At 38.1% G+C, this 27,155-nt stretch overlaps 1 protein-coding gene across 11 annotated transcripts in view; it reads left to right on the top strand.

Moving 5' to 3' along the window:
* SLC28A2 (solute carrier family 28 member 2) overlaps positions 1-27,155 on the top strand; it is a 58,876-nt gene that overhangs the window by 17,031 nt on the left and 14,690 nt on the right. For 8 of the 11 annotated variants that reach the window (XM_032481300.1, XM_032481297.1, XM_032481299.1 and 5 more), the window contains 2 exons: positions 11,998-12,240; positions 15,512-15,600. In XM_032481300.1, the coding sequence (XP_032337191.1) occupies positions 12,157-12,240; positions 15,512-15,600 (173 nt within the window). In that variant the 5' untranslated portion in view covers positions 11,998-12,156. Of the gene's footprint in view, positions 1-11,997; positions 12,241-14,248; positions 14,305-15,280; positions 15,378-15,511; positions 15,601-27,155 lie in introns of those variants that run through there. The other 3 variants (XM_014568297.2, XM_006174741.3, XM_032481301.1) reach the window with 3 other exon arrangements.

The raw sequence follows: 27,155 nt of genomic DNA, 5'->3' as shown, positions 1-27,155 counted from the left end.
ATAGCCACTTAACATTAGCTCATCCAATGATTAGAAAGTTGTAATTTTCAGTTTGTTAGTTCTCTGCTTTTCCTCTAAATATAATTCCTTCATTTGAAACAAATTTTCTGCATTTTCTCCAAAGATTGCTAAATGATATTAGCACTGCATTAACACTGGCAGAACCATCCTTTGAGCTCAAGAAGGGGTCACCCAATGTGGGAGTATTTCATGGGTGCCAGAAAGGTCCTGATGATTAAAGCTAGTCTAGCTCCTTGCTTAGTACGTGATTTCTTGTTTTCTTTATTATTCACTGTCCAACAAAGGTTTATTAAGTGTCTGCTGTGTAACACTGGAGAAGCACTGTGCATGTGAACTGTGAATGGTGAGTGTTTTGATTGGTTTATTTGGTATTTGTGTTAACTGTGTTACTGGGCTGCTGGGGAGGTTTCTGTCTGTCTAATAGATAGCTGAGGGCATCATAGAGGATACTGGAATTTGTCTGCAGATGATGCAGGAGCAGGAATGGCTTCATGGGTGTGTGACCTTGCAGTCACAGTAGGCCCACTCGCAGAAGGGCCCTGTGCTTGGTTTAATTCTCTCCTGTCAACATCTTGAAATTCTTAATATTTTTTGAACAAGGAAGGCCACATTTTCATTTCACACTGGGCTCCACAAATTATGTAGCTAGTCTTGGATGGGAGAAATTATTCTAGAGAGAATTCCGCATCTGGGAGTAGAAGTCTATAGGAATAATATATAAGTTGCACAGAAGTGGGCGGAAAAGCTCCAGACACTACTGTGAACTGTAAATTTGAATCCATAAGTATTTGTTGAATTGAATTGAAGTGAAGTGAGGTGAAAAGCAGTCCACATCGAGCTTTGAGCTAAGTATTTCACGTAAGTTAACTTGATTTAGAATTCTATTGAATGAGCACTGTCATTACCCATGTTAGTTCTTAATGCTATTTTGTTATGACCAACCAATATTCTATTTACAAAATGATAGGCAATATTTTTTATATAAGTGTCTGTTCTACCTTCATCCCCTACCCTCAGCCCTCCAGTGTAATCTGCTATTGTTGAGCTACAACTTTGGCTCTAGAAGTCCTGAAAGTGAAGATTTTTTCATTGTGTCCATTCCCATTATAGAACGGAATACTTGTCTTCACAGGCCTTTATTAAAATGCATCTCCCTGGAGGTCAAGACCCTTGTCTGTGTGGGTCAGTACCGTATCCTCAACATCTAAGGTTGCATCTAGCACAATAGTAGGCACTCAGTAATTACTTATAGAGTTCCACTTCTCCACAAGATAGAGTAGCAGGGACCAGATTTACTCTCTTTCCTTAAACAACTAAAAAATCCCAATTAAATATATGGAACAATGACTTTCAGATATTGGACAACAAGCAGCGCTTGATGGTAATCCAGCGCTTTCAAGATGATCCTCAAAAGAAGGGAAATAAGATGCGCCCTATGATTGTCTCAGCTTACTGCCTGGAGTGTTTCCAGGCCATAGCGCCAAGAAGTAGGAAAGAGCCTAGTGGTCTCATGGAGTTCAGAGTTTAGGGAGGTCAAGGTGGATAGAGTTCACAGGGCAGAGTCCTGCGGAGGAGAGAGTAACAGAGAAAAATCTGATAAAGATGTGCATGTGAGGAAACCACTGAGGCCTGAGAAAGAAGAACTATAAAAGAGCAGACAGAAAAATCCTCAGAGCACACACAGAACTGGGAAACTACTAACTCAAGTGGAAAGACCTCTTAATTCTTGGGCCGTTAAGTAAAGTTCTCAGAATAGGATTGCCTAACGGTAGTGCCAAATTAGCCCTAGTTTAAAGGCTGTTTTGGACCTGTGTAACAAAGCAGAAAAGCAAAGTTTGCTAGATTTAAACTGTTTCCAAGAAATAACTTAGCTACATCTCGGAATGAAGTCCAAAAATATTTAAAAGAATACAGAAAATTCAGCACTCAACTACATAAAACTCATATTAACTGTCATCTGACTTAATATTCCCACCTTACTTTAAATAAATTTAAATTTACTTTATGTAATAAAGCATAAAAATAGGGCTTATAGCAAGGGGAAAAATCAATCAATAAAAAAAACAGAAATGGCACATGGCAGAGTTAGAGGACAAAATAATTAAAACATGAATTTAATACATTGCATATGTATTAAAATATGTTCAAGAAGGTAGAAGAAGTAGTGAGCTTAATGAGGAGAGAAATAGAAGGTATGAGAAATAGAAGATATTAAAAAAAATAAGTTTGAAATTAAACTTCGAGAGATGAAGAGTACATTTGAAATGAAAATTACACTGGATGGGATTAATAGCACATTGCAGATGAAAAGATCAGTGAACTTGAAGACTTAGCAGTAGAAACTATCCAAAATGAAACACAGAGGAACGAGAGAGAGAGAGAACATTGTAACACTGTATAAGAGATCTATGGCGGGCCTAATAAAACATTTGATTGGATCCTAATATACATCTAATTGGAGTCCCAGAAAAAAGAGAATGAGGGGAGACAGAAAAATGTTTGAAGATACACTATTTAAAAAGGGTATTGTAAAGTATCTTTCATTAAAGTTCATTTTTTTTAAAGTTCATTTTTTGGCACATAGAAATATAGTTTATTTTTGTATTTTGTTTTTGCATACTCCTGTAGAGATCATTCCCACCAGCAGTGTATGAGAATTCCACTTGCATCAGTACTTGATATTGTCATTTTTTTCTTTCTTTGTTAACTTTTCTATCTTTTCTTCTTCTTCTTCTTCTTCTTCTTCTTTTTTTTTTTTTTTTTTAATTTTAGCCATTCTAATGGATGTATGGTGGTATCTCATTCCACATGCTTTTTTGCTATCTGATATTTTCTTAGGAGAAGAGTCTCTAAGTCTTTTGCCCATTTATCAAGTTGTTTGGTTGTTTTTTTCTTAATATTTAGTTTTGAGAGTTTTAAATATATTCTGGATACAAGTTCATTATCAGATATGTTATTTTTAAGTATTTTCTACCTATTTGTGGTATCTTTTCATTCTCTTTATGGTGTTCTCTTTTGAAGAGGAAAGTTCTTGATTTTGATGAAATCCAATTTATTAATTTTCTTTATGGATTGTGCTTTTGGCGTTATATCTAACACATCTTTGCCTAATCCAAGTTCATAAGGATTTTCTCCTATTTTTTTTTTCCTTAGAGGCTTTATAGTTTCCAATTTTGGATTTAGGCCTTTGATCCTTTTTTTTTTAGGTCTGTGATCCATTTTGACTTGCTTTGAGAATAGGGCACAAGTTATGAATTGAGATTAATTTTTCTTTTTTGCATAGGGATATCCAGTTGTTCCAGTGCCACTTGTTGAAAACTTTATCCTTTCTATGTTGAGTTGCCTTTGCAACACTATGGAAAATCAATTGACCATATATTTGTGAATCTGTTTCAGATTCTTTATTTCATTGAACTACATGTCAGTCCTTCCTCTGATACCACACTGTCTTAATTACTGTCTCTTTATAATATTTCTTTGTCTTTATCTGCCTAAGTTGCCATAACAAAAAGCCATAGACTGGGTGACTTAAACAAGAAATTTATTTTCTTACAGTTCTGGTGGTTGGAAGTCTGAGATCAGGGTGCTATCATGATCAGGTTCTGGTGAGAGCTTTCTTCCTGGCTTGCAATGAACCGTGTTCCTACTGCATCCTTACATGGCCTTTACTCTGTGCTCATGCAGAAAAAGATATTTCTCTCTTCTTCTCTTTTTATAAGCCACTAGTGCCATCATGAAGGCAGCACTCTCATGACCTAATCTAACCCAAACTACTTCCGCAAGGCCTCATTTCCAACCATCACAATGGGAGTTATGGTTTCAACATATGAATTTTACAGGAACACAAACATTCAATCCATAACAATGTTGGAATCAGGTACTATGAATCTTCCCATCTTGTTCTTCTTTTTCAAAATTGTGTTAACTATGCTAGTTCCTTTGGTTTCCAATATAACTTTTCAAAACAGTTTGTCATTTTTGATTAAAAATCTTGTTTGGATTTTGATTGGGATTGATTTGAGTTTATAGGAAATTTGGAAAAAATTGACATATCAACAATATTGAGTCTTCTAATTCATAGGCATGGTATGTGTCTCTCATTTCTTTGTTTTCTTTGATTTCTTTCACCAGTGTTTTATAATTTTCAGCATGCAGATTCTACATATGTTTTGTTACATTTAAAACTAAGTATTTCATTGGTTCTTTTTGTGTGTACTCTTTTAAATGGTACTATTTTTAAAATTGAAATTGTTCACTGATGGAATGTAGAAATACAGTGAAATTTTGTTTATCAATCTTGTATCCTATAGCCCCAATAAAGTTACTTTTAAGTTCTGGTTGTTTTCGTTTTGTTTTGTTTATAGATATTCTGAGATCGTCTATGTAGAAAAGCATACTGCTGTGTATGGAGATGTTTTTTTTTCTTCTTTCCAATCTGTGTATGTTTTTGGTCTTTTCTTGCCTTATTGCACTCTCTAGAACCTCCAGTATGATGTTGAATGGGAGTGGTGAGACCATTCTTGTTCCTGATCTTAGAGAGAAAACATCTAGTTTTTCATGATTGAAAATGATATTAGTTGTAGATATTCTAATGTCCTTTATCAAGTTGAAAAATTTGCCTTCTATCCCTGGTTTGCTAAAAGTTTTTATCATAAACAAATGCAGAACTTTGTTAAATACTTTTTCTGCATCTATGGAGAGAATAATATGGCTCTTCTTTTTTAGTCTACTGATGTGGTAAATTGGACTGATTTTCAAATGTTGAATAGTCTTTCATTTCTGTGATAAATTCCACTTGATTATTATATACTGATTATTATTATTCTATTATCCTTTTCATGTATTGCTGGATTTGATTTGCTAGTATTTTGCTGAGGATCTTTTTCATGTAGTTCATGTGGACTGTTGGTCTGTAATTTTCTTTTCTTGTATGTTACTATCTGGTTTTTGTGTTAGAGTATTGCTGGCCTCCTAAATGAGTCATCAGTGTTCCCTTCTTTTTTACATTCTGGAAGAGTTAATGAAAACTGGTATTATTTCTTCCTCAAATATTTGGTAGCATTTGAATATTTGAAGATATCTGGACCTGGAGTTTTCTTTGTTGGAAGGTTTTAAAGTGTACATTCTTTAATAAATATAGGACTATGCTGGTTATCTATATTCTCTGAAGTTAGCTTTGGCATTTTTTTTTTGTCTCATGGAATTTGTTTTATGTACATTGTTGAATTTATGAGCATAGAGTTGTTTTTATTATTCCCTTATTATCTTTTTAATGTAGTAGGAACTATAGTGAGTTCTTCTCTTATTTCTGATATTTGTAATTTGTTTCTTCTCTTTTTTTCTTCACCATTCTAGCTAGATGCTTATCAATTTAATTGATCTTTTCAAAGAATCAAGCTTTTCATTTCATTGATCTTCTTTATTGTTTTCCCTGTTCTCACTTTCCTTGATTTCTGCTCTAAATTATTTCCTTCAACCTATGTTGGGTTTAATTTACTCTTCAGTTTCCAGTTTCTTAAGGCAAAGCCTTAGATAATTGATTTTAGATTTTTTTCCCCCTAATATAAGTACTGCTTTAGTTGCATCTCAGAGAGTTTGATATTTTTTCATTTCCATTCAGTGAAAGTGTTTTCTAATTTCCCTTGTGACTTTAACTCATGAGTTATTTACCACTATCTTGTCTAATTTTCAAATATTTGGGGAGTTTCAAAGTATCTTTTTGTTAGAGATTCCTAGTTTAATTCCTTTATTGTTTTAGAACATATTTTGTATGACTTCTGTTATTTTAAATATTCTAAGGGTTTTCCCCCCCAGAATGTGGTCTACCTTTGAGAATATTCTGTATACTCCTCAAGTCAATGTATATTCTGCTCTTGTTGGGTGAAATGTTTCAAAAATGTCAGTTGAGTCAAGTAAATTAATGATATTGTTTAGGTCTTCTATTTCCTCATATATTTTTTCTACTTATGCTATAAATTATTGAGAGAAGAATATTAAACTCTCCAATCATAATTGTGTACTTGTCTATTTCTCCTTTCAGTTTTATCCATTTTTGCCTTGTATCCTTTGAAGTTACATTGTCTAGTCCATACACATTTAGGGTTGTTATATAATGTTCCTCTTTATCTCTGGCAATATTCTTTGTTCTGAAGTCTACTTTTTCTGATGTTACTATAGACACTCCAGCCCTCCCCTACCCACTTTCTTTGGTATTACCATGATATGTCTTTTCCCATCCTTTTATTTTCAGTCTATATTTTTATATTTAAAATGAGTTCCTTATAGACAGCTTATAGTTGGGTCTTGCTTTTTTGTTTGTTTGTTTTAAATCCAATCTGGCAATCTCTATTTTTTGGTGTATTTAAGCTATTTATATTTAATGTAATTATTGACATGTGTTGATTGAAAAAAATGCACAACCTACAAGTCGAAAATTATGTTTCATTCAGTGGATTTACTGAGGACTTAAGCCTGGGATACAGCCTCTCAGATAGCTCTGAGGGACTGGTCTGAAGAGGTAAGGAAGGAGCCAATATACAATAGGAGTATTTGCACACACATACAAAAAAGTAAACAAAAAACAGATAGAACATCAAAAGATTACTGCTATTTAAAGAAAGCCAGACATCTCAAGCTAATGACTTTAGCACTTTTCTATGGATGGGAAGATGCAAGAGTCTGAGCGTATTGAAATTACTCATTTGATGTGCATCTTAACTATCTATGGCCAATATCCTGTTTTTCTCCATCCTGAATCCCCTCGGGGCACACTGTTGGGGGCAACTGCAGTGTCTGATGGCATGATGGCCTCAACATCTTTTGTTTACCAAAATGGCAGGTGGAAACAACTGAAGGGTGAAACACCTGGCTCACAAACAGCACATTGGCCCACCACGTGACATCACTAGCAATTTTTATTTCAACAAGCCAACCATGGAATGGGGAAATGAACCCTTCAAAACAAATTTAAAAAAGGAATGACAGACCACCAGCCTCCAACTAACACCCCAAGCCAGGTGTATGTATGTACAGAACTTACACTTACAAGTACTTATTTAATTGGGAATTAAAGGAAATCTCTCTCTGAAAATGACTAAGATGGGGCTCTTTACTGTGTACACAGTTAAGTTAGAGAGAGCTGGCTTGATTAAACATCTTTTCAGAATTCTGACCTTAAAGAAACATTCGGCGGCCAATTGAATAGACTGGGACTCTAAGCAATCTTTGGCTGACTGTGTCAACTCTCAAGGGCTTTTGTCATCTTAACCTTCATTGTATAAGCCTGGTATTAAAGCTAGCTTAAGCTTGTTGGTTTAATCAATACAGACATGTCTTACTTTTATTGTACCTAGGTTTACTGAGGATCGATAAGTTCATGTTATTTCTATTGCAGAGCTTATCAGCAGTAAAAAAAAAACTTAGTATGATGTTTTCATAAGTTATAAAATAAAGGTAAATTAGATAAGAGTTTTCATGTGAACTCTTTAAGAATAATTATGTTTTGGGTCTATCTAAAATAGTTTCTCCAGATTTTTGCTAACTTGAGTTTTGCTAAGTTAAATGATGGAAATTCATTGAATATCCAGGTCATTTCAAATAAGATAAAATACTGGAACATTAATTGCTAAACAGGTCTAAATTTACCTACCTTTGTCTCCTTATAAGAAGGAAACTAAAGATGTTTGAATTTATTAGACATAAGATTTCCATGTTAAGGAAAGAAATTACACTATGACTTTCTGTCCCTAGAGGTTATGGAAGATTCCAGTCAGGAAATGCTGATATGAAAAACAGTTCACAATTACTTGCTGCTTGTCAGTTTTTGCTAGAGATTAAGGTTTTATGGGTTAAAAATTATAATATGTAATTAAAGCTACTAAAAATAACAAGGGAAACATTTTAGTATGCAAGGAGAGTAGTATGGGTGTTTCCAGCGAAACATGAGGAATGGAAATACATTTTGTCAAGGGGGAAAAGAGTGATTATGTCCTAGAACTGGTTGTTTCTGGATGTAAAATAAGGGACAAACTAACATGGATACAGAAAGTTGTGGAAGATTTGTAGAAATGGAGCCCTGAAAAAGTTTTGTGCATGATCAGGCTGGGATTAGATGAAATTTAATTAGGTAAATGGATTTTGTTATTAAAAGTCGGCTGGTGCAGGACTGGATTCTGGTTTCTCTCTGTTAAGAGAACAAAGTTTTCTTGGAATACTGCTTTTGATAGCAGGTTGTGTGAATTTTTTTATCTCTGAGTAATCTGTATTTGATTTTGAAATATTTTGTCACATTGGTTAGGTTGAATAAGTATTGTTTCACAGTGACCAACGATCCTAACTGACCAACTTTTTGATATTTTTGACCAACTCCCCAAATATTAAATTCTAACTGAAGTTTTTTGACCTCTAGCTAACTCTGGGGTGTTTCAAAGAAATCTTGAGGCATCTCTGAAAGTAATGTTTAACTAATTACTTGAGAAGCATTGTCCAGTGATTGGAGAAGAACTTTAGGTTGTGTAGTATAGGTAAATGTCATAATATAGATATCCCAGAATTTATATGGAATTCCTAAAAATCTGATGTGTCGTGGTATAATGTTATCAGTCATAATTCTAGTTATTATTTTAAATATTGTATGCCACAGAAATACCCACGTTTCTTGTTGTGAACGAAAAATATTGTAAACCGTTATCAGTAAACAAAGAGTGCTGAAGCCATCAAGTCATCAGCCGCTGCCGCAGTGAAGACAAGCCTGCAGCCCGGCCTCTGCAGCCACTCACAATGGTGCTGAGGGGACTCAGAATAAGAAAGGACAAGATACTGGCCCTAGTTAGCTAGGTGCTTGTCAAAGGAATGAATTCAGTGAGCTGAAATGTTTGCTTCCTCCCATACATAGAAAAGCACTAAATTCTTTAACTTGAGATGCCTGCTTTTCTTTAGATAACAACTTAATCTTTTATTGTTCCAATTACCTGGTCTTTGTTGTAAAGCTCCTATATAGTCTAACTCCTCCCCTACCTCTTCGGAGCAGTCCCTCAGAGCGACCTGAGAGGCTCAAGTCCTCCCACCAAATAAAATCTAACTCTCAACTTTTTAGGCCCCGCGTTTATTTTAGTCGACATTGTCAATTATATTCTAATTATATTCTAATCAGATCTTTAACATGCCATTTTAAGCCTTTTGTCATTTATAAACAGTCATTGTTTTTACTCTGGAAGCTTTTATAAAATGAAGATCTTCAAGAAGATTCATAAAAAGGGCTTTTTGACAAATTAAGTTTCTGATAACTTTTAGATCATAATGTTACCCAAAAAACTGAGTTCACCTCTTGGCTGCAGGTGTTGAACCAAAAAATACAACCAAGCCAAAGATTAGGAGAAGGAAAGATTTATTCCTTGCAGCAAGTAAGGAGAACACTGGGGATCTGTCCCAAAGCAGTGCCTCCCCAGTAGCAAAACTGGGGAAGTTTTAAGCTAAGGGTACATGTATATTCATGAGGGGGCTTGAGCAGAGGAGAATTCAGCATAGAATTGGGGCAAAGGTTAACAGAGTTCAAGCTGTAGTTGACTGAAGTCAGATAAGGTCAACATCATTGTTCCATCCTCCACCTGGATGGGAGCCTTAGTTCTTGCAAAACTCAAAGATGTGTATCAGATTGTTATGTACATTCCCTCAGGACGAACTAGGACTATGTTTTATCCCTGCATTATAGTTTCTTGGCTGCTTTTCCTTTGTTCCTGTATATTCCCTCACTTCCCTTAAAGTCATTTATTGCTGAGACCTGTTCAAGGGCAAGCATTGTCGCCAGCCGTAGATCACAAAATGGCTTCTCTTATATCAAGAAAGCCATACCTGATACTCTTTGTCTGGGGACCCCTTACCCTATCTGCTTACAGTATCACTAAACTGGGTAAGAAATTACAAAACCCTAATGAAAAACCTGATGACTTCATCCAGATCAATAATAGTTAATTACATGGGACCGAATGAACTGATAAATATGATGTACAATGTTATGACTTTTTTTCTGAAATATACTGACTTTTAATCTTTGCTTTCCAAGAAAAGCATTTCTCTTACAGTAGCTATGACCTACAACAGGTTGTAAACAAAGATGAAACATTTATCTTTTTCTCTCTATCCTATCCCTCCAGAATTTGGCTTCTCCTGTGGACTTGATGGTTTATTGTGACCAGATTACAACCAGTTACACTAATCATTGTTTTAATTTATTCTCTTTGTTTTCAAATTGTTTATGCTTTGTGCCTCTCTCTGCTGTACTGTGACCTTATTAGTGTTACTAGCTATATTACTTATATCTTGTCTATTTTATATTATTTATTGTCTCTCACATTACCCAATGTGTAACCAAGCCTCCGACAAAATTAATGATGGCTAAACATCTTGAGGCAGTTGATCATATACATAAATGTACATAGAATAATTGTAATAGTGCAACCCTACATATGGGAAGAAGCAACAAGGGGCAACGCTTCCTGGATCATAGTAGACTAGTAAGAGAGGAGATCCAGATAATTTTATATTATCAACAGGGCCTAATAAAAAAAAAATCACGCATTGAGTGGCTAATCGACAGAATTTTCTCCTCATCTAGAAATGAGCTTTCTCAGCATGGTGGGACAAAATTGGTCATGAAATGCCTCCCAAATGTTGGTTGAATTTATGACCAAGAGGAGGTGCTGTTTACAAGGCATGTCACCAGCCACTTTAGTAAACAAAGGATGTTGAGGCCATCAAGCCATCACCCACTGCAGTTTCTTATTACTAGGCTATAGTCCTTCTGGGGTCTCAATAGAATGTCTCATGTGTTTGTCATCTTCACTGGAGCTTGAAACTAATGTTTGTCTCTCCAGCATTGCACACAGTTGCTGAAATCTCTGCTCAGGCCTTTAAGCACTTGAGCTACTGTTTTTCACTGAGCATCTTGGTGTATTGTTTTGAATATGTAAAACTTTTGAGTTTGCCAATGACTTGGAAATTTGGCTGCAGGTTTTTAGGCTCCTTCATGGTTCTCTTCTTTTTATGATTTTTTTTTTTTTTGCCTTCAAAAGGACTACTTGAATATTATTTCTCTGCATTGTGGTTTGAAAAATAAAATGTCCTCAGAAAAAAAGCTAGGATGAATGTGGAACTCAACCCTTGTGCTTCTCTTCTCTGAAGGATCATAGACGTTCAAGTCCTGCCTCCATTGGTTGCTCTGCAGTGCTTTCAAAATGTTGATTTATATATTTGTCTATCTAGTCTTTTTAGTTGTTTTTAGTGGGAGGGTTAGTTAAATGCAAGCTACATTATTAAGACCACAACTGGAAGTTTTGGTATTCTCTCTCGTTCTGCTTGCTTCCACTAGTAATCAAAGGAGAGGTAAAAGCAGAAAGAATAAAATCAGATCTTATTTATACCCTACTTATTTCCCAGAGGGGTTTGTGGCAGGCTGCCTGGTTTTCTGGGAGTAACCCCCAGACTTCAGGAGAGCTATAAGACCAAGCTTCCATGGCAATGACCAGAGCTAGCCTCTAATCCTGGCTCTCCCCTAACCAGCTGTATGACTTTAGACAAACTGCCCATCTTTTTTGAATCTAATTTTCTTTGCACCTAAAATAGCATTGGTAGTTCACTTGCTTACAGAAATGTTATGAAGATGAGCAGTGAAAGTATAGGAGAATCTTCTGAAAGACTGTAAAAGGCTGCAGAAACAGAAGCATCTCTTCCTTTTTATCCCACAGCCCAGAAATAGCACAGAATCTGGATTGAGGATCCCAGGATATGGGTTTGACTTAGCTACTAACTAGCTGTTGACTCTGGGTAAATCATTTCATTCTTCCTGATCTGTACTTTAAGAGAGTTTAACTATAAGTGATAATACAAAAAGGAAACATTTAAACAATGAAGCCCAAGCCTGTGAGCCAGCAGTTAATTGATGGGAGGTACCAGCCTGATTAATTATCTTCCTCTTGGCAGGTGGGTGTTTTTCGTAGTACCTGCATCGAAAGGAAACTTGGATCCCCTGGAAATATGAGATGAGTGCTGTACCCAGCATTTAGAAGATGAACATGTATTTTTACACCTTCTATAGAAAAAAGAAAGAGAGAAGAGAGAGGACAAGAGAAGAGAGATGTGATGACTGGCATCGTTTCACCTGGACTGAACAGCAAGCTCTGTACCTATAACTATGCCTGGCTCCAGAACTGGCAGTTATCTAAGGTAAAAATGAAACTCAGAGATAAAGTGTGAGCCATGATGAGTAAGAGAGACTTCATAGTCATGTTGAGATTGTAGTCATATGTCCCCTTGAAAATATCTTTTTCCTGAGTTACTGTAAGAACTTAACAATAGTAGTTTATAACTGTAAGTTCATCTACTGTTTTCCAGATTCCTTTTCTATATTAAATTACTTAATTTTCAGAATAATCTTGTGAGATAGCATTAGGCAATTAGGCAGGGCAGGAATTATGGAAGGGGCCCAGGGAGGCAAAATGCGTTGCTCTAGGTTGCAGAATATAACACACATTTACTTTGCTAGGGCTTTTGTGGTGTGTGTGTGTGTGTGTGTGCGCACGTGCATGAAGCTAGGACAATAGAGATACGTTTTCCTATTCTGGTGATTGCTATCATCATCTACATAGCCAATAATCTAAGCCAGAATTCTGTGTGTGTTGTCTGTTTTTGTTTTTTCCACTTATTTTACAAATATTTATTGATTGCCTAATATTGTGGCAGGCATTTGAGTCGGGGGATACAGTGATGAACAAGACAGAGAGCCTGGGCTTGAGGCAATCAGGGTGTAGCGGGAGACAAGTCAACGTTTAGAATACTGTGTGTTCTGTAGACGTCTGCAAGAGCGTGTTGCAGTAGAAGTGCGGAGCAAGAGTCTTAAGTCTCGTCTGGAAGGGGTCCTAGAAAGCTTCATGGAAGAGGGTGGCTTTGCAACACAGACTTGAAGGCGGTGTAGGGATTTGCTCGGTAAACAGGGGCAGGGTGTTAGAGACAGGAGGAGGGGCAGATACAAGCATAGTCACACAGGGACAAGGGAACATTGGGTATTTAGGGAACATGCAGCTCAGTATTACTGGCAGGTAAGAGAAGGCAGAAACTAGACCATTTTGAACAATTTTGAAGAATTAACTTCCCCCTTTCATTTATTCTCTCATGCCCAATCAATCGCCACCTCCTGTAGATTTGTTTCCTTCTCTCCATCTACTGCTTTGTTAGAGCCTCACCATGTCTGACCTGGACCACTGCTTTTGTCTCCTGACTGGTCTCCCTGTTCCCAGTGTGCATCCTCCCACTCCGTCCTCATCCTGTCTCCCCATTTGGTTCCAAAAAACCCCAGATGTTTAGCCTGGCTTACAGAGCCCACCACCATCTGGTACTTGATTGCATCTCTAGACTTGTTTCTTGATAAACCACCCCCATCCCATTCACATTTCCCCCCTCCATTCCTTAACTGATTTCTTACTTTATTTTGTCCCTCCTTCATTAGTTTCTCAAAATTTCCCTCTATTTATTAGCTAAGTTTTACAACCTCCTTAGCACGTCAGGGAAGGCTTCACCTCTGTACCTTTGTTTGAGTTTCTCCCTCTGGTAGTATATCTTTCTCCTTCCCCATCAGTGATCCTCTACTTATCTTTCAAGACTTTCCACACTCAGGGCCAACATTACCAGCTTTGTGAAGCCTTTTGGACACATCTGTCTTTCCTCACTGATTTTTTAAGTTCCATCATGGCAGGGACAATATCCCATTCATCTGGATGTCCTCAGCACCCAAATCAGTGCCTGGGTGATCGTGAATACTTAATAAATACTTGTTAAGTGGATTAATAAAGACTTTCTAGCAGTCGTTTAGAATTGAATCACGTACAGTCCTGCATTCTGTTGTTTTCTAGGAACTGTCCTTCCAGTACAAAGTGAGGGTAAGTTTTCTGAGTGCAGAGACTTTTCTCTTATTTTTCTTTTACATACTCCCCCCATGCCTAGTTCAGTGCTGAGCAGTGCTTCTGCTGATGAGCCTGTGAGGAATCCCTGCAGAATTCTTCAACCTGACCTTGCAAAATAGTCTTTAAAACATATAAATATTTAACTTGAGAGCTGCACTCCTCCTCTACAGGGAAGGGCAGGCACAGCAAAGGAGGGCCCAAGGCAAAATGAGCCAATCAGGACACCCCTGTCCCTCATTCCCAGCCCCTCCCTTCAGATTCATGGTCTCTTGGAGCTAAGTTCTTCTTTTTGTCTTTCACTGAGGCACCGGAAGGAATCCTACAAACTGGAGTAAGTAAGGGTGTTGAGGGAGGGCAGGAACCTGATTTGTTAAGTATCTTAACTGATCATATTTAGACCAAATTCAAGTAGTTGTGTGCCTGTATAGGAAGGCCCCAATTTATATAACAAAAGTTGTCTGTTTATGTGTGTTTAATCAAAGTATGATTTAAATGGTTGAAGAGATCACAGTTAAACAAAAAAACCCCCCACTATTCCATAGGCAAGGAAAATTTCTACAAAGTAAAGAAATGTCTAAGATGAAACTAAATTATAAATTTGAATGTTTGTCTGCTAGGGTTGCTTATAGTGAGGGTCAAGTGTTTGCTTATTTTCTTGATTCTATCATTTTGTGCTAAAACTTTTTTTATATGGGATAATTAACATTCATACCGATTATTCTAAATGAAGGCTTCTTTTATTTATCTAATAAGGAGCTCTCTTAGATGCTCCAAAAACATTTTCTGTATTACATTAAGGTCAGGAGGAAGCTGAAAGCCTGTTAATCTTTATTTTCTCAGCAATATGTTGGGGTCTGTGGTCTTCCCAGCCCTCTTCCTCCCTTTCTGTTTTCTTCTTACTTAACACAGCTCAGTGGGGCCTCCTGGTGTCTAAACGGAGTAGTTGGCCTCCGATCCTTCCTTTAGGGGCCCGAAAAATGTCCTTTTTAGTCCAGGTCCTGGGGCCCAGTCCAGGTCCTGGGGCCCCAGTGATGCATTCAATGTCCCTCCCTTCATTTCTCTTCTATCTTATTTCCCCTTCCTTAGCTATTCACAATAGGAAGTAGAAGTCTGTATTCTTTGTTTATTATTTTAGAATTTTGTTTCCAATTGTCTCAATTCTCAGTTTGTGAAGAAATCAACTAAATCTCTAAATATTTTTAGTTTTGGTTTTCCTCTGGGTAACTGGCCCTAAAATTTCTCCCCAGCCCCACATTATAGAACAACTAACTAATCTTTCAGCTTTGGCCCTGAATTTGTTTTTTCAGTTGAGGAGAACAGGTGATGGAGAAAACAAATGGAAGAGAAGCCATTGCTGTGTCCACAGTGGAGACTGGCATAGAGAATCCAGGGCTGGAGCTCACGGTAACTCACCAGTTTAGTTTCTGCACAGCTTTGTGGGCTACTGAATGGCCTCACATAGGATCTTTGGCTGCTCATAATCCCCATCACCCCCAGCAGGGCCTTCTGACTGACCTTAACTCTACCTGTGCTTACAGGAAGAAGGAGTAAGTTCTGAGGGAACTAGGAGGACCGAAGAGCAAGGACACAGCCTTGGGGATGGGTTGGAGTCCTCCACTCAAAAGAGGTATGGGTGTTCTGGAATTGGTTTATTTAGGAAGGGCCTAGGTAGGCTAGTGTGGTCAGTGGACTCAGAAGAGGTCAAACTTGCCCTGTTCTCAGGAGCTTGTGATCTTATTGTGGAGATAAGGTACTCACAGCCACCTGGTATTACCATATGTATATATCTATTTTTATGTAACTAATTGTTATATGAACCTGTGCCATAAGTAATGAGTTCAGTGATATCAGCGTTGGTTGGACTGACAACAAAAATAACAATGGGGATAACAACGGCTAACATTTATTGAGTATTTACTATTGTGCAGCATGCTTTATGTAATTAATTCATTTAACTTTCACAACAACAGGTTAGGTACTAATTTTAGACCTTTTCAATTAGAAAATCAAGTCTTAGAAATTAGCCTACCCGTATCATTTTTTTAAAAAAGCTCTTCTGGAATACTCAGATTTGGGGATTAGGAGAAAGAGAAATCAGAAATAAAAAAAAGATAGAGAAAGACCCACCATGAGAGATGATAGAGACAATTAAAAAGTAAAGTCTTAGAAGTTAAAAGAGAAGAAAGTGTCAGGAATGAAGGTGCAGTCAACCCACAATGTTCTGGGTAACAGGAATCAAGGGAGGAGTGAGAAAAATCTTTGATTTTGGTCATGAATATAGTCCCAGAATTAATGTCTATAGAAGCTGTTTGGGTAAAAGAGATTAAATGGAAGCCGTGCTCCATGGTGTGGAAAAGGGTGTGGGGATTTATTTTAAAAGTGAAGAAGTCATACACTGAGAGACTTAGAAGAGGATATTGAATGGTTTCTAAAGGGAATATGTGAATATATGTTTTCTTCTGTTTAAGAATTAACTCAGTAACTACATAGCAAAAAAAAAGCTTAAATATTTAAATTCTGTTATCTTTTCCAGAACTTCACTTCTATATACAAATTGATATATATATATATCAGTTTGTCTGTATGAATATGGACATTATTATTTTGTATTTTTGTTTTTCCACTTATTTTATATATCACATTTCTAAGAATTGACAGTAAGCTTTCTGTAAATGTTTCATGCTTTCATAGTATTTCATACCTTGGTTAGCAGTAGAGTGGGTGATGTGAATTCTAGAGTCAGACTTCTTAGGTCTATATCTGAACTCTGCCCAGTGGTGTGCTGGTAAATGTTTAGGAGTTGACTCTCCAAGAGTAGCTTTGTCATGAATATTGGTTCATATATTTGCTCACCTTAGTAAGACCCTGGGTTGGCAGACTTTTTTGTAAAGGACTTGATAGTAAGTATTTCAGGTTTTATGGGCTGTAGGGTCTCTGCCGCAACTGCTCAACTCTACTGTTTGAGTGAGAAAGCAGCTACAGATAATACTACACAAATGGGCGTTGCTGTGTTCTAATAAAACTTTATTTGTAAAAACAAAGTGGGATGGACTGGCTCATAGGCCATAGTTTGCCGATTCTTCATCTAGACAAAATAATAAATCAAGCTTTGATTTGTATCACTTGCCTGTAGTATAAATACTCTCATTATGGCTGATTTCAAGCTACTGATGGTATGTCACTGAATGAGGAGTTGGGGAGAGATGTGCAGTGGCACATTATATAAGATTTTTCACCATACACACCCAAGAGAGAACCTCAGAAGCTTAGATAACAGTAAAATGTAGCAAAATAATTAGGAAGTGATGAGTTTTGAGTATTTATTATCCTTGATTCTAATGTAATTTATTTAATTTTATTTAATGAAATTTTCCGTAATGGTTTGCACAATTCCTGAGGATGTAGCAATCAGCTCTCCCCAGTTGCTATAAGCCGGCTTCCTTCCACTGCTGACTCTGTCACTTACCGGATATTAGGCAAGTTACTTATCCTCTCTGAGCCTCAGTTTTTATCCTGTAAAGCAAGAATGTTAGTACTTAGCTGAAAGGACCTTGATATATTTTGTCAGATTGTTGTTGGCACCTTAAACTGTGTAACTCTGATGTATAACTGTGTCCAGTTCCCTCATATCTCACTAACTTTATATTTTCTCACATGAAAAATTTGTTACATAGATATAAAATCATGCTTTAAAGTTATAATTTGCATTTCTTTAAATCCTAGTAAAGCTACACATTTTCCCCATTTGATTTACCTTATGTATTTCTGTGTGTGATTTTCTTTCCTTCTTTCATCAACTACAGTAGAATCTGAATTTTGAAACTTATTTTATTTCTGCTGAGCTATTCAAATAGCATCCATATAGATTTCTTGTTTCCAATGTTCCCCACATGCTGCCAACCTACCTTATGTAGATTCTACTAGAACTACCTAAAGCATGAATCTGAACTCCCTTGTTGAGAAACCTCTATCATTCCCCACTGGCTCCTGAACAGAATCCAGCTCCACAGCCTGCCATTCAAGTCTTTCCCACTCCTCCTGCCCCGCAACCATGATTTGTACTTAACTTGATTTTCCAACATTAACTCTTAAAATTTCCTTTCCAGTGCTCCCCTATGCTCTATTTACAGTCAATCATCAATTGCTCCTTTCATTTCCTGCCTCTGTGTCACGCTTTCCATCAATCCTGAGTGAAATGTCTTTTCACGTTAGGTCTTTCTGCCACATGCAACATATCTTTTAAGGCCCAACTCAAGAGCATGTTCATGATATCATCATGAATGGTGGTCCTCCTCAGCCTTGCTGGCCCCATTCCAAAGAGGCCCCTTCTTCCTCAAAACTTCCATAACATTCTATTTGATCCTCTCTAATAGCACTTAAAGCTTTTGACACTGTGTTACAGGCTTATATGTACATTGCAGGATTCGTGTCTATTCCATCCTTTTATCTCCTATAGCACCTGATAGAATGCTCTACCCATAGTATACATGCAAGAATTCCATAATATGCAGAATTCAGTAGATACACTTTTGGAGTAGAATCAATATGATTTGGTAATTAAGGCCAGCCATTCTCAGGAAACACACTCAGACCCCTGTCTTTATCTTATCTTCTCTTACTTCTGATCTTCTGTTCCTTGGGATATCCTTAACCTGATCTTCAGTGCAAATTGATTTTAGCTTCTCTTTCTTTTCATTACTTTCTGAACTTAGCCATTTCTATAGAGCAATTCAGCAAAACACAAACATTTTAGTGAGGATTCTTTCTGTTGTTAGAATTTTAAAAGTTTGGTAGTGGTGAGGGGTGTTTGTTATTAAGAAGTAGTGAACTTGAGCACATTTGATGGTTGAAAGAAGGAGCCAGGAGAGTCAGAGAAAGAGAAGGAATGGATGATGGAAGGGGATAGAGATAGTGAGATAAATAATTGTCAGATAAGCCCTTAGGAGTTGTCAGGAAGTGGAATTGAGATCAAGAGTTGGAGGATTTGCCTTGGTAGTGGGAAGGCCAGTTTTTCCTAAAATGTTAGGAAGGAGGCTGGAAAGCTGTTGGATCAGAGGCATGCTAAAAGGTCTAGGGCCAGAGAGGTTGAATTTCCATAAAATAGAGAATATACTTGCTGAAAGGAAACTAGGCTTCTTGAGAGCATATCTCTTCCCCTCATCCCCACATACCTTCAGCTCTATGTCCCCCACCCTGAGTGGTAGAGGTGAGTGATGTTAGGGTCCTGGGGCTGGCTTAGCAGGGAAGCATCTTGTCCTAAGTTCAAGTCTGGCTGGGGAAGGGGCAGCAGACCTGCGAAAGGGCTCTTCTGCCCTGGAGGAGAAGAGTCGTGCACTTTTTCCCAGTTTGTCTTCTAAATACGATTTCTTCTGGTTTTTGACTCCAGAAATGAAGAGTTGGGTCATATTAAAATTTACATTTACATGAACGGTTTTTTTATTCAAGCTAATTACTGGGAAAAAGGATAAAGATCATGTACAAGATCAATGTTGCCTTAAACCTTGCTGAATTTCAGCTATACATTCTGTTCAGATAGGCCTAGACTTCTTGTAGAGACCAGTTAAGTCATCATAACTTATAACAATTAAGTGGAACTTTGGCCCCAAACTGGACTGCCTGAACCTTCTTCAGTGGTTGACACTTCACCTCATTATGTGTGGACTCACCAGTGTATTTCCCTTTAGTAGTTGCTTTAAGAAAAATTTCTTTTCTCAAATTCTCAATCCCACTTTTTCTACCCATTCCAATTTCCACTGATAATTGGTATATAGTCCAATATTGTTCCTTTCTAAGAAGGGTAAGTATTTTGTGACTAACACCCTCATTCATCATGGCAAAATCACTTATAATATTATCTTAGAATTTGCTTTGTCTTTGTCCTCTTTTTTTCTCCCTTTCTCTCAGAAAAAGAACAGTCTTCCTCATGGTTTTTTAAGCCAGTCTGCCAGTCTCTGCTTTTTAATTGAGGTATTTAGGCCATTTGCATTTAATGATTTAAATCTACCATCTTGCTATTTATTTGTTTCTATTTGTCTCCACTGTCCTTTTTTTCTCCAACATATCAAATTTATTTCTCCCACTGTTAATTAATTTTCCTAGTCATCCATTAAGAATAGGTTGTCTTTTCAGTGGTTACCAAATATTACATTTCTCTCATCAATTATAGTTACCCCATGCCTCCAATTTTATGAAAATTTTCTTAACAATATAATTTAGGATTTGGGAAACATTTATTATTTCATTTGTCACTCTTGGTTCCACAAAGCAAAACCAGAGAAAATAAAATGTGAAGGCCCAATTTACAATCAGTGAGAATTTAGCTCAACTGTTTACCCAGATTCTTCCTCTAATCTCTGGATTGCAAGTAAACATAATTTTAAAATTTGAAATATATTTGACATATAACATTGTGCAAGTTTAAGATGTACACATGGCAGTATAGCTTGAAATCAGGAAGTGTGATACCTCCAGCTTTGTTCTTTTTCTTCAGGATTTCTTCGGCTATTTGGGGTCTTTCGTGGTTTCATAAAAATTTTAGGATTGTTTTTACTATTTCCGTGAAGAATGCCATTGGTATTTTGAGGGGGATTGCATTGAATCTTAGATGGCTTTGGGTTGTATGGACACGATAACAATATTAATTCTTCTGATCCGTAAAAACAAGATGTCTTCCCATTGTTCCATTTTTTTAAATCCCTTTTCTCTTTGATGTCCTTTCCTCTTTTTATGCCTTCTTTCAGATAAATTGAATATTTTTAAATGATTCCATTTTGTCTCCTTTGTTGGCTTATTAGCCATCACTCTTTGTTTTACTATATTCGTGGTTACTTTAGAGTTTATAATATATATATCAACTTATCAAGTCTGCTTTCAAGTGATATTATACCCCTTCACATATAGTATAAGAACCTTATAATAGTGTACTTCTGTATGTCCCCTTCTAGCCTTTATATTACTGCTATTTATGTTTATACATTTTACTTCTACTTATGTTACAAACACCATACTACAATGTTATTATTTTTAAACATTAAACAAAAATAACATTGTTCCAACTCAATGTATCTTCCGATACGTTCCAACTTACATGTACCTGCACCTGCATGAATCCATCTTTCCCTCTCCTTTATCAGAAGGCCTACTCTCTCTGAGTCTGAAGCTAACCTCTTTTCGTATTTTTTTTAATGCTATCCTTATCCACCCCCTTGTACAGGGCCTTTTTTCCCTAACCTCTTCAATTACTCCTTATCCATTAGACCCTCCCCCAATCATAAGTGTACTTAAGTTTCTTTTTTGTTGTTGTTGTTTTTAATGGAGGTACTGGGGATTGAACCCAGGACCATGTGCACGCTAAGCATGCATTCTACCACTGGGCTATACCCTCCCCCTTCTTTCTTCTTATAATAAAGAAACACAGAAATCAACTTTACCTCAAACTTGTGCTATCTTTTTCCTTCATGGCCAAGTTTCTTGGAAACATGGGATTTAGTTGCTGTTTATATTTTCTAACCTCCCCATTCACTTCTCAGCCCAGATCAATCTTCTTTTCACCATCACTGCTCAGCTGAAATTCTTTTACTCAGTTGAGCAATGAAAACCTACTTACCAAGTCCCATGTACACACACTTTCATTGGGCATCTCTGCAGCATGACTCTTCTGGCCCTTTCTTTCTGGAAACTCATTTATTAATTTTAATGAGACTACACTCTCCTCATTCTCCTACCTCTCTGGATGTTCTTTCTTGTCTTGTTTTCTGCAGTCTATCATTTGTCTTCTCTTCTCACTCTTACACTTAATGTCTTGATGCATAAAGCCACATCTGAAGCCTGCACCTCTGTTCTAAGCTTCCGACCTCTATATCTAACCACTGACCAAACATCTTCACCTATATGTCACATACCTACTTCAAATAAAACATTAAAACCAAACTCCTGACAGCCTAGATTTGATGCTTTCCTAGTAAGTCAGGCCCTAGGCTGGGCTCTAGGCACACAAAGATAAATAAACTCACATTTCCTCCTCAGGTCTGTTCTTCCTCCTGTATCTCTGTTTTGGTGAATTTTATCACCCTGACTGAGGCACTTATGGCAGGAGCCTCATTGTACAACATCACTTGATGTTGATCTCCTCTCTCAAACATCTATGCCATTCACCCTCTTTTCAGTCCTCCCCTGTACCCTCAGATGCTCCCTCACTGGCTCCCAGCCCATCACCCACCCCATGGCCTCTAGAGTGATCTTTCTAAAACACATATCTGCTCATGTTATTACCTTACTTAAATTCTTCAATGGCTCTCTGCTTCCTACAAGATAAAATTGAAATTCATTAGCATGATAAACAATCTAAATGACCTGGCTTCTGTTTTCTTTACAATCTTTCTTTCCACCCTCTGTCCACATGCTCCCCACTTCTCAGAGACAGTAAATCATACTGTTCTTTCAAAATGCTAGGCTCACTCAAGTATGCTTTTCCTCTTCTAGAGATGTCTCAGCCCTTTCTTCCAACTCCCTGCAACTTATCCCCTTGGCAAACGCCTTCCCCTTTACCTTTCAGATCAGTTCATCTGTCCTTTTCTTTGTGAGAGCTTCTTGGACATTCACAGGCATAGTTGACCTGCTCCTTCTCTACTCTCTTAGCAATCATTACTTTGAAATTCTGGAATTGTCCCTCTGGAATTCTAGTCTTACATCTCTAATTAGAAGCCACATGGAGTAATGGAGAGATCTGGGTTTTAAATCCTAATTCTGCCACCTGTAGGCAGGCTCAGTTTCCTTGCTTATAAATACTAACCTTGTGGTTTTAGGGGAGGAGGATTGATGAGTTCTCTCAGTACCTGGTAAAAAAAAAAAAAGTGCTTAATAAATAGTATCTGGGCTCTCTTTTCTTCGGAGGCAAACTTTCAAAAAGTTGTCCACATATGCTCACACTCACTCAATCCCGTGCAATTCCATTTTCACCCAGCCACTCTCGTGTAAACAGCTCTTTTGAAGAGAACCAGTCACCTCTTCACTGCCATCTTCTCATTTGCCATGCTACCTGATGTTACACAGCATTGAATGTCATTGACCTCTCCTCCTTTTTTTAAAAACATTTTTTATTGAGTTATAGTCATTTTACAATGTTGTGTCAAATTCCAGTGTAGAGCACAATTTTTCAGTTATACATGAACATACATATATTCATTGTCACATATTTTTTCACTGTGAGCTTCCACAGGGCTTGTATATATTTCCCTGTGCTATACCATATAATCTTGTTTATCTGTTCTACATATGCCTGTCTGTATCTACAAATTTTGAAATCCCAGTCTGTCCCTTCCCACCCCTCCCAACCTCTCCTCCTTCTTAAAGGTCATTTCTCTTTTTCACTTTTCCTCTTAGCTCTCCAACTGCCCCTACTAAGTCTGCTGTTTCTTCTTGCTGCCCTATCAGAGCGACTGTTCTGACTTCCTGGGAGGATGGTGGTGAGCCTGGCAGGGACTGGTGGGGATGGAAAGATAGGTTGGTGGATGTGAACTGCATAAGTTACGGGGAGGGAGGTCTGGAAGGGCATCTTGGGCCTAAGTTGCATGTCAGTGCAAGTCCTGAGTGAAGAATTTTAGGCAGCCTATCCCTGCTGGGCACTCCTATCCCCACCTGCCCCATTTCTTTTTCTCATTAGGGCCTGAGCCTGCAATCAACAGCTGAGTGAGCCAGAGTTACTTTGTCCTCAAATTCCTATTGAAATCATTAAAAGAAGGTGTAAATAGGGACAAATCATATCAGCACAGGAATTCCACGATGGGCATTAATCATGTACTAGAAACCTGGAGAAAGTTTTGCTAACAATGAAACTAAAGTGCTGGCCCAAAAAGGCCATTGCTGGAAGAGTCATGACTCTCTCTAATGAGAGAGAGCCTTACCTGGGAAGACTCTACTGCTTTTCAGAACCCCTGCTGAACTTGGAGGGATAAGAGTTCTGGAAGGAAGAAGTTGAGGCTGGGCAGTAGGGCCAGGTGGAAATCCCATCACCTAGGTCCCTCTTGTTTTTGTGGACCTTAGGCGTTGAGTCTCTACTTTTAGTGTGAGTAAGACGCTGACATTTTTTATTGCACAGCAAGCAGAGATTTGAGTACTGTGTGGAGGAAGAGTTCTTTTCCAAGGCAACACATCCATCACAACTCAGCAGTTAAACACCTGGCTGTCTTCTGGTTTAGGTTCCTTTTGCATTCTACCTGGGCTGGTAGCTCTCAGAACCAGTCATCCCCAGGTGCACAGAGCCTCTGCCTCCAGTATAGGTTTGCTGGCCTCCATCTGAGAGACCTTCCTCTTGCCTTCCCCGGTTTTCCAACTCTTATTTGGCTTTTCACTTTGGTTTATTAATAACGTTTTTGCTTCTCAGCCACCATTCTCCCTTGGATACTCTTGGTAACTGCTCTTGAGTCCCTATACAACACTGCCCAGCAACCCTTGCCCATCCAGTTTTAAACCAGTTGTAAACACAACTTTGAATCTGGCAAAGTGGTACCCGGTACAGTACTCACTGACCAGTTCTTTTTATGCTATCATCAAACTTTATCATATAAACTAAAATTTTGGACTGCTTGAAAAAATTCTGGTCACTTCTATTTTGAGGCCCTTACCCTTTACTCAGACCATCATTTGGTACCGAATTGACCCATTTCCTTTCCTCTAGTTCTGACTTCAAGCTAGAGCAAGCAAAGATTCACTCAGAGCCCCACTGTCAGCAGTCCCTGGAGATGGAATTTTTTGAAAGCTGTCCTAAGCCTTCCACTCTGACTGCTAAGGGATAGTACCCTAGACCCTGGGGATTCCCATATCTCTGTCTCCCTTAGTTAGGGGAGTTTCTACATCTTGTGGAAAGGGTCCCTGTGAAAATGCACAAATACCCTTGCTGCTAGGCCTGACCTACTGTACCCTCTAATGCTATGTTCAGCTAGTCCCACCCACCATCCTTACCCTGTCACGTGAGGCTGAGGCAGGAAGCATGTAAGCGAGAAGGTTATCATTAGCCTCTGGAAAGCCTCCCATACACATACCTGGAGAATTTATTAGTGAGTACAGACATCACAGCAAGTTATGGGCAAGATATCAAGTGTCACCATCTACCAGGGAGATATTTTTCACAATTCAGCCCTTGGATATAACACAGTTACTAACCCTCAAATTGAACTATTATGCAAAGTAATGAGTTTAGTTGTGTTAGCAATATCCTGGGCCAAGCAGGACACCAGGATCATAAACACTTATGCACATACGTCTGTGCACTGCTTCTCAGTTGGTTTAAGAGGGTCTGAGAACTTGCTTTCTCTTTTCCTCTGGAATGTCCCTTCTGGCTTTAACATTTTTTTTTGAAACAGAGGTCCAGTTCTAAATTGATATTCTTGGATCAGGTTGTTAATGGGCTTTGCAGAAATGAGTGTTCTTCACTGACTCCTGGTAGTACCCACAGAACTTTACTTCCTAGGAAATGGTCCAATGTGGTCATGAGGTGATGGCAGAAACCTTTTCTAAGTATGTGGTTTACATTTATTCTTAGACTAGTGCATGCCCTCTCCATTTTGCAATGGCCTTGCTGAACTGGTATTTGACTGGGTATAATTTTAAATCAGCTTCACCTAGTGTTTCAGTTTGGGTCCTAACAGGAAACAGATAGCATACTTAAGTTAGGATAATTAAAGGAGGGTTTATTTACAGAAAGACCATGACAAAGATGTGTGCAAGATACAGAGGAATCAGTAAGAAATGATAATGCAAGAAACTGAGACTAGAAGCAGTGAACAGTTGCTATTCTTGGGCCCAAAGGGACAAGATATAAGAGAACCCAGAAGGAGAGTCAGATAAGGAAGACCTCCTCAGTATGCTAACCTCAGTCTTTTCATACACTCTCATCTCCTTCTGGGTCCCCCTGGTAGAACCCAACTAGGTAATCCAGAGGGTCATGGAAGCCCATTAATGTGGTCCACATGGAATAGACTCCCAGGGCACAAAGCAAGGTAGAGTGTGGATCTGGGGGAGAAAACTAGAGATATCTGGCACACAGGGGAATTCTAGGATTGGAATTAGATTAAATCCAGGATGATATTCCAAAGATACTGACATCCTTCAGGCACACTGACACCTCTGAGCAATCCTTTTTACTCATTACTTTCTCTGTTAAGTGTGGCAATGTAGCAGAGTTCCTGAGGTTCTAAGGCATCCTCTTGAATTGATACCATCAGGTGGTGATAAAGATTGTTTTCCCCCAGATCACCTATATCTGATTATACATACTCTACTCAGCTAACACAGGGTTGGGCTTCCTGAAGAAAGAATGAGAAGAAGGAGAAAGGAGTGAAAAGGAAGGCTGTGTATAAAGGAGAGAGAGTCTGTTAGATGGGAGAGATGGCAATGGAGAAAGAGCCATGGAAAGCTGCGAACCAAGTCCGCAGGGCGTTTGGAGCTGGTGGCTGGTCCCAGCCCTGGCTAAGCTGCCGTGCCTCAGCGTGATGGCCAACTGGGGCCTTCTTACGGGCTTATCTTCTTTGGAGCTTCTAAGAGTTTGGGAATTAGAGCTTTTTGCTCATGTGACTGCAGTGTGCTGAGGGTATTTAGGAATGGCAGAGACAGGTGAGCTTGGGGTCTAGGTAAGAAGCAGCATAGGATGATGGTTAAGAGCTCAGATTCTGAAGCCAGGCTGCCCGAGTTTACATTCTGTCTATGCTCCTTACAACTTCCACTGCCTTGGGAAAGGTACTTAGCTTCTCTGTTTTCCAGTTTCCACATCTGTAGAATGGGAATGATAATAGTAACCACCTCAAGTGTTGTTTTGTTTTGTTTTGTTTTTTGGGCGTTTTTTAGTTTTTTTTTGTTTGTTTTTTTTGTTTGTTTGTTTGTTTTTTTGACGTGAAGAGCGGTAATTGGGTTTCTTTCTTTCTTTCTTAATAGAAGTACTGGGGATTGAACCCAGGACCTTGTGCATGCTAAGCACACACTCCACCCCTAAGCTATACCCTCCCCAACAAGAGTTCTTTTAAGGAGTCAATGAGTTACCGTTTGTAAACTTCTTAGAAAGAGCCCAGCACATGGAAGGCACTATATGAATGTTTGTTAAATTAAACTGGAATAATTCTACTTGCTGGGCATCTTCTCTTAGGCCCTCCCACCAGGGGATTCTTGAAGGTGGTAGTGTTTTCCTTCTGG

Source organism: Camelus ferus, chromosome 6, assembly GCF_009834535.1.
Source record: "Camelus ferus isolate YT-003-E chromosome 6, BCGSAC_Cfer_1.0, whole genome shotgun sequence".
Classification (NCBI taxonomy): Eukaryota; Metazoa; Chordata; class Mammalia; order Artiodactyla; family Camelidae; genus Camelus; species Camelus ferus.
The sequence above is the reverse complement of the archived record's forward strand: the minus strand, read 5'-3'. Positions and strand labels throughout refer to the sequence as shown.